Genomic DNA, 13,818 nt, shown 5'->3' with positions numbered 1-13,818 from the left:
AAACACTTGGATGCTGCTGTTAACTGGGAGATACGAGAAGCTTACGCCATAAATAAGGGGTCCACTTTTGAGCAGTTGCCAAATGTCTTTATTTAAAGTCTCTCATTTTAAAGAACATCTTTTAATTAGTTTTTCTGGGGGAAAAAATATGCTTGTGGGTCAAAAACGCAAGGAGATATAAAATCTGCATCTACTTACAAGGGTTCTCACGACAAACACGTTGAGATTCCTCACGCGATGATTTATGTGTCTGCTTAGGTGATTTTGCTCCTGAAATGACTTCTCACCATTGTGGAGGGAAGAGGTCTGTTACCATGTGGCCACGTGTGGTTTTAAGAATGACAGTGCCATAAGGGCGCCTGGGTGGCTCGGGGGCTTAGGCATCTGACCAGCTCGGGTCATGATCTCGTGGTCCACGGGTTCGAGCCCGCGTCGGGCTCTTGTGCTGACAGCTCAGAGCCTGGAGCCTCCTTTGGAATCTGCGTCTCCCTCTCTCTCTGCCCCTCCCCTGCTCACCCTCTGTCTCTGTCTCTCTAAAAAATAAACAAACATTAAAAAAATGTTTTTAAATGACAGTGCCATAAAAGAAGATACATCATTTTTCTATCCAACTTCTTGATAGATATTTGCTACTGGTTAATTAATTTCCAGGTATTTTTGAGATGTTATCAGAGAAAGAGCATTCTTACTATGACTTAAGACCACAAATTAGGATCTTTTATATGTTAAAAAAAAAATTTTTTTTTGAGAGAGAGAGAGAGAGAGAGAAAGTGTATGAGCGCACACACAAGCGGTGGGGAGGGTCAGAGGGAGAGAGGGAGAATCTTAAGCAGGCTCTGCTGGTTCAGGGTTCCATCTCTTGACCCTTAGATCATGACCTAAACCAAAATCAAGAGTTGGAAGCTTAACTGAGTCACCCAGGCGCCCTAGGATCTTAATAATAAGAATGCTTCACACACTCGAGATTCTCTCCTCCCCTTGTCTGTTAAATCTTTGCATTGCATTTCCCCTAACAAATGTTGCCAGCAAGAAACGCATTACAATTTAAGTAACGAGAGGAGCTCTCCTCTTGGTCCTGAGATGTATGAACTTGATACACTGGAGCCACAGGGCTGAAGGAAAGGGAGGGTGGAAGAGGTGGGGTGCCCTCATTTGGTGCCCGCCCACAGCGTGTGCTGTGCTCTTGTCCCACGGGTGCTCCAAGGAGACGGTGCTCACAGAGAAAAGAGCTGAGGCCTTCAGGTTGGCCATACATAGGTTTAAATCCCAGCTGGGGGACCTCAGACTCTGTCTTTAGCATCCAGGAGCCTCATTTTCCTCCTTTGTGAAGTGGGGATAATGATACTCACCTTGAAAGACTCACCAAGATTATGAGGTAGGTAGGTGTTACCTATGAATCACCTAACACAGGGCTGGCGGTATGAGAATCTAGAAAAGGCACATGTGGGCATAATGGGACCACAGCTTTTGCTTCCTGGACTTGAGTCATCGCTTCCATCCAGAGCACAGCTATTTTCACCGTGGCCCACACCCTGCCATGCCATCTATTTTTTTCCTCTGTTCAGTGGGCTCAGTGCCCAGTCTGAGGACAGAGAAAAAGCAAGAGGAGTGTTACTACTTGCCATTCATCTTGTCGTGCACGTCGCCTCCCTGCGTCCCATGTTTTGGAGAGCCGGAAATATTTCATTATTCCTGGCCATCATCACCAAGAACTTGAGGGGAGGAAAACTACACCTCCCCCTCACAGAACTAAGTGACTTTTTTCTGTCCCCTAAAACCCACCATAGAGAAAAAGGAAACTGATTCGGGTGTTGCTGTGTTTTTGGTTCAACATTCATATTTTTTTAATTTTTTTTTTTTTTTGGCTTATTTTTGAGAGAGAGAGTGTGAGTAGAGAACGGGCAGACAGAGAGAGAGAGAGACACACACAGACTCTGAAGCAGGCTCCAGGCTCTGAGCTGCCAGCCCAGAGCCCCATGAAGGGCTCGAACCCACGAACTGTGAGATCATGTCCTGAGCTGAAGTCGTTATTAAAGGAGAAGAGAGCTACATTTCTTAAGAGTTATTGTGATGACAAAATGCATGCTTATAAAGCACCTTAGTTACAGTTTGGCTCGTAAAACGTGGTATGGTAGATGTGGCAAATTATGTTGTATCACTAGACAAAGTTCTCTATCAGGACATCCCCAAATTTCCAATGAACATGCCTGCAACATCTTAGAGAGACTAAATAGTCTAAATAGCTGAGCTGCTATGATTTTTTTTTCCTCCTCTCTCTACTCGGCTGACCCCCAGGAAGTAGACGTCTGCAGTACCAATGACTGGAGTTCGATGTTTGCCATAGTCATCTGAAGGGCAGTGAGAACAAGAGACCAGATGGACGACCAAGTCCCCTCCCCACCTTACTGGGCCCCTCCCCATTATGACAAGCCCCTCCCTGCTCTGCCGGGCCCCTCCCCACTCAACAGGGCCCTCCCCATTATGACAAGCTCCTCCCTGCTCTGCCAGGCCCCTCCCCGTTATGGCAAGCCCCACCCCATACTGCCAGGCCCCTCCCCCAATGACAAGCCTCGCCCCACACTGCTGGGCCCCTCCTTCTATGACAAGCCCCACCCCACTATGACAAGCCCCGCTCTGCTGGGCCCCTCCCCTTACGACAGGCCCCGCCCACACTGCCGGGCCCCTCCCCCTATGACAAGCCCCACCCCGCACTGCCGGGCCCCTCCCCACTCTGAGGAGGCTGGGGGAGATGCACTCTGGCCTTCCCGTGGCCCTCTCCAGCATCCTCCCGACGTCCAAAGGGAGAAGAGCGCAGGCGCGGTCTCCCGCGCGCACCCTTGTTTCAGGGGCGTAGACCTGGACACCCGGCTACACACCGGCGCGCCTGCGCAGATCCACGCTGGCGGCCGCCGCGCACCCACCTTCACAGCAGTCCTGCCACACCCGCAGATCCACCTGCGGTATCTCGCTGCAGCTCAGGTAGTCCTGCGGGTACTGCGCCTTCACGAACACGTCGGCCTGCACCTGCTGGATGTTGTCGCCGTTGTCGCAGAGCACGCGGCCCAGGGATGCCTGCCTCAGCTGAGTGAGCTGCGCGGGTGTGAACACTCCGGGGTTCTCATACCAGAACCTGGTGGCCAGCAGGGAGAAGCGTGCAGTGAGGCTCCCGGAAGGGCCCTGAGCTGCGGGCCCAGCAGCGACAGCGCAGCGGCAGAGCTCCAGGAGAGCAAAGATACCGAAAGGATTGTCTGCTTTCCAACCAAGCACTCTTTCAACTGCCTCCGGTGTTGATACAGTCCTTAAATCCCCTGCTTTGAACGATTGCTTTCTATTCATGTTTTACAAAACGATTCAATAAAGCTTTGCAAAGTTAAAAGATAAATAAAGAAAAGCACGTCTTCTAATCTAAAATTCCATAAGCTAGCCTTAAAAATTACCTGAACAATTTTAAGACTGACATGTTTGCCTAAAAGAGAAATAGTGCTTTTTAATCATTAATACATACTAGTTGATTATATCTATTAGATAATTAGAATAAACACACTCGATTTTCAATTAAAAAACAATACAGTTTAAAAACACTATTAAAGTGAGCCCTTGTTCATTCCTTCAGGGAATATTTGCAAGCACTTTTCTCAAGCTGGGCACCCAACAGAAGAGAGGAAGCCAAAGGCTGTTACCATTCACATGGTATATGGGCTGACTTGTGTCCCCTCGAAATTCACATTCGTTGAAATCCTAGCCCCCAGTATTTCAGAATGTGACTTTATTTGCAGACAGGGCCATTAAAGAGGCGGTTAAGTAAAAATAAGGTCATTAGGGTGTCATGGGGGGGGGGGGATTACGATTATAATCCATTATGACTAGTGTCCTTACAAGGAAAGGAAATACGGACACAGGCAGGTCCAGAAGGAAGACCTTGTCAAGACAAAGGGAGAAGTTGGCCATCTACAAGGCCACAGAGTCCTCAGTAGGGATCAACACCCCCCATCTTGATCCAGTCCCCAGAACTGCAAGACAATATATTCGTTATCTAAACCACCCAGTCTTTTGGACTTGGTTATGGTAGTCCTAGTAAACTAATACACATGGAGAAAACAGTTTATTCAAAAAAACCCACAAAGCTTTCCGAAATTTGCTTAGTTTTTGACCACATATATTCTTAAATTATTATCGATTGAACATATTAGCACAGCTATGTGCTGCAATAAATCCAGAGTGCCAAAACTAATTTGTAAACATGAAAATGAAATACTGTACTCTGAATGTTGGCCAATGTGCAATAAAGGAATTACATCTGTTACTACTTTCTTTATAATATAATTCATAAATAGAAGAGACTGGGAAGAAAAATTTTAAATAAAGAATAATTTTGGGGATGCCTGGCTATGTCAGTCAGTTGAGCTCGATTTTGGCTCAGGTCACGATCTCACAGTTTCATGAGCGTTGACAGTGTAGAGTCTGCTTGAAAGTCTCTCTCTCTCTCCGTCCCTCCCCCACTGGCATTCTGCATCTTTCTCAAATTAAATAAAAATTTTTTAAAAAATTTAAAAAATAGTTTTTAGTGTAAGTTTAATTAAAAACTAAGTTTTAGGGGCACCTGGGTGGCTCAGTCGGTTAAGTGTCCGACTTCGGCTCAGGTCATGATCACGCGGTCCGTGAGTTCGAGCCCCGTGTCGGGCTCTGTACCGACAGCTCAGAGCCTGGAGCCTGCTTCGGATTCTGTGTCTCCCCCTCTTTCTGACCACTCCCCGTTCATGCTCTGTCTCTCTCTGTCTCAAAAATAAATAAACACTGAAAAAAAATTAAAAAAAAACTAAGTTTTAGGCAGTGTTTAAATCCTTTGTATAAATATATAATCACTGTGATAATACAGAATGTTGAACTGTCGAACAGGTTCACAAGAATCCTAGCCCCTACTCAAGACTGTACTAACGATCCAGAAGATACAGCGAGGGCCCCGGAACACAGTTGGTTCAAGTAACAGAGGAGAGCTAATAGTGTGTCCCATGCCAACTCGGCGAGGGTTGCTTAGTTTTTCAGTTTTCTTCGTTTTTATCCCTAGCTAGCCTTGCAACAAAGAGATTACGCTAACTTCCGTCTCCTGCCAGCTGTCATGATTTCATAAACTCAAGTTGATCCACAGTAGATACTTTAGCCAAACCAAGAGATTTTTAGGAAGAAGCCCCAGTTATTCTTCCACTAGTAAGTGCCCTCAGCACATAGTTCTGCGAGGAGGTCTGGTCTTGGGTCAACCGGTCTCCCACGAGGATGAAGGGATGGGGCCTCAAGCCTGCTGTGAACTCCTGCACCACCAACATCATTTACACTTGCCACAATCTATGCCCCCGGGGTACTACTGTTCGATGGACTGTATGTACATATGAGGCAACAGGTTTCAGGTGATATGCTGTGCACGTCATAGTCCAGTGCATTCTTTAAGATATTTTTTTAACGTTTATTCATTTTTTGAGAGACAGAGAGAGACGGAGCATGAGCGGGAAGGGGCAGAGAGAGAGAGAGGAACACAGAATCCAAAGCAGGGTCCAGGCTAAGGTCCAGGTCTAAGCTGTCAGCACAGAGCCTGACGTGGGGCTCAAACTCACACAGCAGGAAATCATGACCTGAGCCGGAGTTGGACGCTCAATGGACTGAGCAACCCAGGTACCCCTAGCACATCCTTTTTTTTTTTTTTAAATATTTACTTATTTTTAAGAGACAGAGTGCGGGTGGGGAAGAGGCAGAGAAAGAGGGAGACACAGAATCTGAAGCAGACTCCAGGCTCTGAGCTGTCAGCACGGAGCCCGACGAGGGGCTCGAACTCACGGACCGTGAGATCATGATCTGAGCCAAAGTCGGACGCTTAACCGACTGAGCCACCCAGGCGCCTCTGGTGCATTCTTTTAACTACTGACTTCTATGCCCTTCCTAGTCAGTCTATTTCTTCCTTCCTTACAAAGATTTACAAGAACTTATAAAAATGAATGCCATCTGGTATTATCAGCGGTCAGAAAAATTCTGTGACCAGATGCCATTTGTTATTTCTCATATTCAGTATATCTTAAACCATAGGAAGTACAGACTCATACTTATAATGCATGATTTGGGAGAAAAACCCCATTTTGTTATCTTCGAGAAGTATAACATAATTCTTCACCTATCTCCATCTCTTAGCCGCTGAAACTGGGTAACAAACAGGCACATAAGTGTTGGTCCCACTCTCGTACCAGGGATCAGGTCTTCAACCATGAGGGCGGGCCAGAGGTCGATGTTGCCTGGAGAGCCGTACAACCTGAAACCAAGCAGACAGACATCACACGCTGGACTGGCAAAGTGACACTCACAGAATTATTTATACTAAGGACTGCAAAGCAATTTTTGCATTTTATATACACTAAAAAGAAAGGCAGAGATGATTTTTACTCTCATTTCACAGGCAACAACGCTGAGATGACGGAAGAATTCAGGGATCACCCAGCTGGCCAGGAACAGAGCAGTGGCCCAACCAAGAGCATTTAACACCATTCATGTAAGATCTACTGCGTTCTTCTTTCTAATTATCCTGTAAGTATATGGACTATAACTCTGTGTGTGTGTGTGTGTGTGTGTGTGTGTGTGTGCAGATCTATATCCAACTAATTCTTCTAGAAACATGTAGCAAATACACTAAGCATTAAAAAATTTCCATGTCAGTGTATTTGATAGTTATGCTAAACAGAGTGAAAAAATAGTTTGTGGAAATAATTTAATGTATTAGATAAATTTCTTTCTTGCTAAAAAGATAATGATCCTTTGGGGCGCCTGGGTGGCTCAGTCGGTTGGGCGTCCGACTTCGGCCCAGGTCATGATCCCGTGCTTTGTGGGTTCGAGCCCCACATCGGGCTCTGTGCTGACAGCTCAGAGCCTGGAGTCTGCTTCTGATTCCGCGTCTCCCTCTCTCTCTGCCCCTCCCCCCACTCCATCTCTCTGTCTCCCAAAAATATACATTAAAAAAAATCAAAATAAAAAGATAATGATCCTTAGATTTGGGATTTGAAGTGATTTTTAAAATTTAAAAACTATCATAATGCTAATGATAATTTAAGCCAAACAGCTTTGGACACACCATCCACTTAAAGAAAGAAAACATGACCAGTACTCATGAGACTCCATGTGAGAGCTGCTGAGACCGTCTTTCCCTGTCTCCTAAACATGGGAACAACTTGACCTGTCCTTAACACTTTATTTCATGCGTACGATTCCATGGACTCCATATACTTTAGCTTCATATGCTTTAACCTTGGCACAAATGGAAACATAATGTTCATACTTCTTTTCACACCACGGTTTATTTGGAGATTCGTCCTGTTGCTGTACCCCCCTGCAGCTAGTTCCTTTTCTCAGCCCTAGAGTGGCCCCTTGGATACTCTTCCGATTTAGTCGTCCATTCTACTGGTGATGAATATTTGTGGTTTTCAACATTTTACTATGAACGTTCTCACCCATGTTTCTTCATACGGACAGAGGTCTCTCTAGACTAGAAATTTTTATGACAAAGGATACGATAGCAAATATTTTCAGCGTGTGTGCCACATTTTGCCATTAGTCAACTCTTCCCTTTTTCACCAAAGCAGCCAAAGATAGCATATAAAAAAAATGGACGCGGTTGTGTTCCAATAAACCTTTCTTTACAAAAGCAGGCGGTGGGTGAGATTTGGCCAATGGGCTGTGGTTTGCGGATCCCTGCTCTAGAACATGCCAACACTAACTCTTCAAATGCAGACACTTTTAATTTTAATAGATAATGCCAAACTGCCTAAAATATATGTACAGTTCATGGGCTCATAATAAGCATATAGAAGTTGTATGTGATACATATCCACATGCATATCTTCAACTTTAATAGGTAGTGCCCTTGGCACATTGAATTTCTTCAACATTTTTTTTGAGTTTAGTTCAGTGTCATTGCTGCGACCCTTCTTACTCCTTCTCCTACCTCCTCCTCCTTCCCCCTCCCCCTGATCTTCTCCTTCTCCTGCATCTTTTTTCTTACTTTCTGATGATAGCTGGGCTTTTATATCTCCAAGTACTTGTCTGAGTGTTTGAGTGCTTGTTTAATTCAGATTCAAGTGTTGCATTATAGATTCCTTCTGCTTCCATTTTTTTCCCCCCGGGAGAATTTTTCTCTGTAATGTTTTGATTTGCATTTCTGTTTTCTTGCTCCATAGCTTTATTTGAAAGAAGTCCCCCGCCCCCTCTTCGCCCAGGCATTTCATGAAGTGGATTTCCAGTTGGGCAGCATACCTTTCCGTCACTGCCATGCAGGACACATCATTGATTGCAGTGTTGGTGGCAACAGGGGAGAGCAGACACTGGCACACTTTATTTCTCTTTCATTCCTTAGGCATTCTTCATTTCACTTCATTCTACTTTAGCTTCCTGTCGGATATGAAGGGGCACTGTCCCCTCTCTCCTTATCTCCTTCGGTCCCTAAAAATGGTTCTCTCTGGTTACTTTCGGCCCTCGGATTGGTGTAGACACCAGAGCTGTATTTGGAGCCATATTCGGTGATGTAGACTTAGCACTTACTGTCGGACTTTGTCCTTCTAGAGAGATTTCGTCTTTCCTGTAGTTCATCTATGCCGATGCCCTTTCGTTGGTCCACAGAGATTTCTGAATGCTCCATCCTTCTCTCCACACCCACACTTGCATGGAGGTGGAGCTCCAATGGAAGTTCTGTTGGAAGCTGGGGATTATTTTCAAACTTGAAGCAATTTGAAATTGATGCCATTGTTGTCTCCTACGAATTCTGAATGTATAAGTCATGTGTTTTTGGATGTGTCTTCTTTGTAGTCTCGTAGTTTTGTAGGAAGCCACGTTAAGAGATGCCGAATCAAAGAATCAAATGACCATTGTTTTTCTAAGGCTAACTTGACAATATATCTACTTTGTAGAATTTGTGCTCATCTGATGGGTGTGAATAGGTGCTTCACTAGGATTTTCATTATCTTGATTATTTAGTTGGGCATCTGCTACATATTGATTGAGTTTTGTTTTTTTTTTTTTTTTTTTTACATAAAATGCCTATTTACACTATGTCTTTTTCCCATCTTCCTATTGGGTGGTGTTCTTTCTCACTTTAGGAGTTCTGTATATATTCTGGATGCTAATGCATGGTTATCTATGTTCAAATGTATTCCTCCAAATTTGGGACCTTTTTTATTAATCCCTCTCATTATGTTCGACTTTGATGAAAATATTTTCTTGAATTTAAGGTCAATTTTCTCAATTTTTTGTAGGTGGTATTTTTTTTTAATTTTACTTAAAAAACCATTTTCTTCCCCAATGCCATAAAGATATTCTGACTTTTTTTTTTTAAGTTTTAAACTTCTGCCTCTCAGATGTAAGCCCTTCGTCTATTTGGAATTGATTTTCATATGTGATGTGAGATAGGAATCCATACTCATTTTTACCCATGGATAGCCAATTTTTATTGCACCACTTACCGAGAATGTTCTCATTTCTCACTAATTTGCACGGCAGTACTTTCAAATATCATGGTTCCACGTGTAAGCACATTTCTTGGTGTGGCTTTCTATTCTTTCAGTCTTTCTGTCTATTCGTGAATCAATATCACACTGTGTTAATTACTAAAAGCTGTATAATAAGTGTTGCTAACTGGAACATCAAATCACTCAGATCCTTCTTGGCCATTTTCTCTACGAAGTTCATTTTAAAATCAGCTTGCGGATGCCACAACAAAGAACTATTAAGATCTTAATTGGAATTACAACGAATACATCATTTTAGGAGAATACTGACGCATTTGAATTATTGAATATTGCTTCTCCTGAATGAGATACATGACTCTATTTCTTAGGTGTTCTCTAGAAACTATCCGATTTTCTTTCCTAACGCATTGCACAACTTTTGTTAGTCCTTTCTCCTCATTTGGTATCGCAATTTGACTTTTCCTATATTCCTTATATGTAGAGAACTTGCAAAAAATAATTATGACAGTTTTATTTTATCCTTTCCAGTAGTTACCTCTTTCTTATTTTATTGTCTTCACTATGGTTTCCATACACCTCTGAATATTAATCATGGTAGCTGCCATACTTGTGTTATTCATGTGTTCCAATGAAATGTTTCTGGGGCTCCTGGGTGGCTCAGGCGGTTACGCCTCCCACTCTTGCTTTCGGCTCAGGTCATGATCTAACAGTCAAGAGACGGCAGAACCTGAGTGGGGCACGGAGCCTGCTTAAGAGTCTCTCTCTCTCTCTCTCTCTCTCTCTCTCTCTCTCCCCCTTCCCCTCCCCTGCTCTCCTGCACTCTCTTCCTCTCTCTCAAAAAAAAAAAAAAAAAAAGTCTGTGAATTGTTAAGAGCTCATAAAAGAAATGGTAGTTTGAGGTTTTAGAAATTAGAACATTGAACTTTCTCATAGAGTGTAACTGTGGCTTTGTTAATGTCAGTCCTTTGATATGGATTTGTTTTTCACCTTTTAACCATTCCACTCCTATCCCTATTGTAACTTACTGCTTTTATTGTGGCTCACTGCATAGCTCCAGGAAATACTATGAGCCTTTTAAAGACACTTAGTATAGGTACGAACTGTATTGAGTAAGTTATTAATCATTTCTGGAGTATGTCTGAAACAATAACAATACTGAGCTCCAACCACATTAGAGGGAGGTCTGAAATCAGTAAGTTCTCCAAACATTTGTTACCCATTCATCTGCATTACTCAGGAGAATGTCAGCTCTAGTTTTTTAATTTTTAAAATTCTAGGCCTTGTATTTCTTCTTTCTTGGTTATGATTAGTCCCTAGTAAGACTATAAACCAGCTTCTATGTTTAATTTCTTTGGTATATCAATTCACTTCTTTTTTTTTAATGTTTTAATGTTTTATTTTTTGAGAGACAGAGAGTGAGAGTGCGAGAGAGCGAGAGAGAGAGAGCAGGCGAGGGGCAGAGCGAGAGGGAGACACAGAATCCGAAGCAGGCTCCAGGGTCCAAGCTGTCAACACAGAGCCCGACGTGGGGCTCAAACCCATGGATGTGAGATCATGACCTGAAGTCAGTCGGTCAACTGACTGAGCCACCCAGGCGCCCCTCAATTCACTTCTTCAATTTCCTCCCCAAAGCTAATACTCAAACACTCAACAACGTTTGTTCCATACTTGAAAGGAGTAACCCAACACAAAGGCGGCATGGTTATGACTGTAAAAAGTCACATAATCTGGGACGGCACCTGATCAGTGCTGCTCCTACACTGACAATAGCAGTGACACCACCCTCCTTGGTGTGCGGTGCGGGAGCAAACTGGAACGTTCCAGGTGCTTGGGATCATAACGTTGGCCTAAGTGGCACATTAGTGTGCAATGCCCAAAGCAAGTGTGCAAACCGTCTTCACGGTCTCCAAGCTCTGCTAATGTAACATTTAACTGTGTTTAATAGAATTTAGCTTCTAACCTTTTCCATCACTGCAAAACAAGCCACACACAGACCGAGAAGAGTAAATAAACAAAGTCCAGCTACGCTGAGAGTGGTATTCCTATTACAATTCTGATGCACAAAGAGCTGAAAGAAAAGATCCGCAAACCTCGGCATGAACGACCGCACGCCCCAAAGATGACAGCGTCCATCTTTATCTAATTTCCTAACAACAGTCTGACTTCGAGTCTGCTTTAGAAGGAGGAATAATAAGACCTTTCGATTGGATGGCTCTGACAGACACCAGGGGAGAAGGTCCTGTATAGAATTTTTTTTTTCAGGGCTCTCCATGGTTCCTGATTCAAAGTGAAAAACAGATAATGTAGCAAGATATAATTTTACTGAAACAAATACAAGGCTTTACCACAAACACTAAGGAATGGTGCCTTGGGAGAAGGTGTCCTTGGGGAAAAGCTTTCTGACCCTCTTCTGAATTTTTAGAACAAATGTGATCATTTAGTAGCTTTTGGAGAGAAAAATATGAAACGTGTCCTTCAAAAAAGCAACATGCCCTTGCGTACTCTCACACAAAATAAAAATTCCTTCTGCCTCAGGATGATTGCTTCAATTTGACAGAAGCAAATGACAAAACCATTAAAGAAATTAAAACAATGAGCACATACTACGTCACCAGTGTGACTAGTCACATCAGACACATCGTACAATGTAACTTTATGGTTGACTTAAAGTCACCTAAACACCAGAAAGAAATGTGAGTTCCTTAATGGGGAGGTGAAATTCCTCAAAAAAACTTTTTAACAGAAGCTTATCTCAGGACTGTACCTGCTTCCTAAAAGATTTTAATGACATCGTATTTTTTTTCTTTTAAAATTCCTCTACAATTGAGATTTTATGCATTTTGGAGCACCATAAAGCTCTATCTTTAAGAAACATTACCTCCGTAATGGAAATGGCACAGAAAAATTAGGCAAAGGAGGAAAATAAAGTATCACTTTTTTTGAACAAATATATAATACAATCCATCTTTTGCTTTCACAAGAAGAGGAACTTTTCTTGCTACTACAACTTTGTATGAAGAAAATCATCTAAGCTACTATACATAATATTTTATAGAGAACTAAAAATGCTAATAGTCATCAAATTTTCAGAAGCAGAGTACAGAGTATAAGACTCTAATTATATATTTATAATTTATATATAAATATATATATTTATATATAATCTATATATTATATATTTATAAGACTAATTATATATTTTATAATAATACAAATAATCATTGATACTCTATCTTGTGATCAGTTAGGAGAAAAGCGAAAGAGAAGGGGCGAAAGACTAGAATAAAGAATAGAAAGAAACAGAAGAAGAAAAGCATAAAACCAAAGCAGAGAATCAAGAGCAAGACAGAGATACTGCAGTCATGGAGTCATGGAGACTAGGAAGGACTCCCCCACGTGAAAAGGACAGGTTTGTCCCCATCAGAAACTCATGCACATGGAACAGTAACATATTTGAAAAACATTCGCAAAGAGTATCTTGCATGAAAATAATATCCGCAAATTTACAGCATGGCAGCTAGTAACAATTAAATCCCTCCTCTATTTGACCCCAGTAGTAGCCGTAGATGAGAAATTTGCTTTTTTGGTATAGTTTTCATAGTCAGGATAAAATACAAATACAGAACAAAACATTTTTACTAATTCTACTCACATAGTAGCAACCCTTTGAAATCTCTGGCTCTAAGAAGCGTTTTCTTTTTATTTAAAAGATTCCTTAACAAGTGAGTATTGGATGTTAAAGACATGAAAAGCCCTAAAGAGACTTTTCATCATATCATAACCAGAGACACAGAAAAATAAGTTGAAGAGGAAAGGAAATACACTTTTCACTGCATGAGAAAATATTACTGAATGTCATGTCTACAAACCACATAAAATTATCTAATATGCATCCTGTGGTAAGCATCCCACACTTAAGGAAATACAGTAATAAGCTACTGGTTTAATTCTGATTATGACATATACACAATTAACCCTCTGTTAAAAAAAATTTTTTAAGTGTTTATTTTTGAGACAGACAGAGCATGAGAGGGGCAGACAGAGAGGGAGACACAGAATCTGAAGCAGGCTCCAGGCTCTGAGTTCTCAGACCCTGACGTGGGGCTCGAACCCACGAACCGTGAGATCATGACCTGAGCCGAAGTCAGAAACTCAACTGACTGAGCCACCCAGGTGCCCCAACCCTTTTTATAATCCACAAATTCTTAATAACTTCTGGAGTTTTCTAAACACTAGTCTGGAATTAAGAATAGAACTAATCGATAGACTCTTCTCTAAAAATGCACAGGCCCACCAGAAGGCCTAAACAGGTGTTTAAAACACAAAC

At 42.3% G+C, this 13,818-nt stretch overlaps 1 protein-coding gene across 1 annotated transcript in view; it reads right to left on the bottom strand.

Annotated features, from left to right (window-relative positions):
* The window catches only part of PXDNL (peroxidasin like), a 360,062-nt gene that overhangs the window by 36,187 nt on the left and 310,057 nt on the right, over window positions 1–13,818 (bottom strand). The window contains exons 18-19 of the mRNA XM_049633716.1: window positions 6,158–6,292; window positions 2,922–3,130 (exon numbers count right to left, since the gene is read on the bottom strand). Coding sequence (XP_049489673.1) covers window positions 2,922–3,130; window positions 6,158–6,292 — 344 coding nt within the window. The remainder of the gene's footprint in view (window positions 1–2,921; window positions 3,131–6,157; window positions 6,293–13,818) is intronic.

The sequence above is a fragment of the Panthera uncia genome, chromosome F2, assembly GCF_023721935.1.
Source record: "Panthera uncia isolate 11264 chromosome F2, Puncia_PCG_1.0, whole genome shotgun sequence".
Classification (NCBI taxonomy): Eukaryota; Metazoa; Chordata; class Mammalia; order Carnivora; family Felidae; genus Panthera; species Panthera uncia.
Note: the sequence above shows the minus strand (reverse complement) of the source record. Positions and strands in the feature narration are given on the sequence as shown.